The sequence below is a fragment of the Sinocyclocheilus anshuiensis genome, unplaced genomic scaffold (genome assembly GCF_001515605.1).
Source record: "Sinocyclocheilus anshuiensis isolate Anshui unplaced genomic scaffold, SAMN03320099.WGS_v1.1 scaffold293, whole genome shotgun sequence".
Lineage (NCBI taxonomy): Eukaryota > Metazoa > Chordata > Actinopteri > Cypriniformes > Cyprinidae > Sinocyclocheilus > Sinocyclocheilus anshuiensis.
Window position 1 is genome coordinate 2,169 of NW_015540858.1, and position 761 is coordinate 2,929.

General features: G+C 34.6%; 1 protein-coding gene across 1 annotated transcript in view; it reads right to left on the reverse strand.

The window, feature by feature from the left end:
- Positions 1-254: 254 nt before the first annotated feature.
- LOC107687919 (twisted gastrulation protein homolog 1-A-like) overlaps positions 255-761 on the reverse strand; it is a gene marked incomplete at its 3' end in the record, with an annotated part of 13,714 nt that continues 13,207 nt past the window's right edge. Inside the window, exon 6 of the mRNA XM_016485407.1 lies at positions 255-370. Coding sequence (XP_016340893.1) covers positions 255-370 — 116 coding nt within the window. The remainder of the gene's footprint in view (positions 371-761) is intronic.

The window sequence follows — 761 nt, forward strand, 5'->3', positions numbered from 1 at the left end:
CAAAGCAGAGAAGAGCAGAGATGAGAAGAGCAGAGCAGAGAAGAGAAGAGCAGAGATGAGAAGAGAAGAGAAGAGCAGAGAAGAGAAGAGAAGAGCAGAGAAGAGCAGAGATGAGATGAGATGAGATGAGATGAGAAGAGCAGAGATGAGCAGAGAAGAGAAGAGAAGAGAAGAGCAGAGAAGAGAAGAGAAGAGAAGAGAAGAGAAGAGAAGAGAAGAGAAGAGAAGAGAAGAGACTTCTGGGTGTTCAGTACCTGGTGAAATGAAAAAGGTTCTCCACAGTTTTTTGTCACGGGTCACATCTCGTATCTCTTTGGTCATATTCACCAGTCGTCCAGCCACTGGCGGCACTCGACGGAAATCCAGGATCCTGTTGATCAATCAATGAGACAAAATGATTTTTGATTTTCATAATATGTTCACTTTTACATAATAGTTCATACTGATCATAATTTACATATTAAACGTTTCATATTAATACATTATTATATTATATTATATTATTATTATTATATGTATGTATATAAACTTTTTAAATGGAATATTGCAAACTAAATTAATATACACTCAAATGACCAAATTCATATAGCAAACTATTGGGCAAAACTATGGCACTAACTTACCAGTAGAGGGCACTCAAACTATTCTACATAAAATACACTTCATAGATTTTGAATAATAAATTACTACTCTGTCAAGGGATGTTTTTTTTTTTTATCACAGCCTTTTTAGTTACTCTATATTTCATATTTCATAACTTG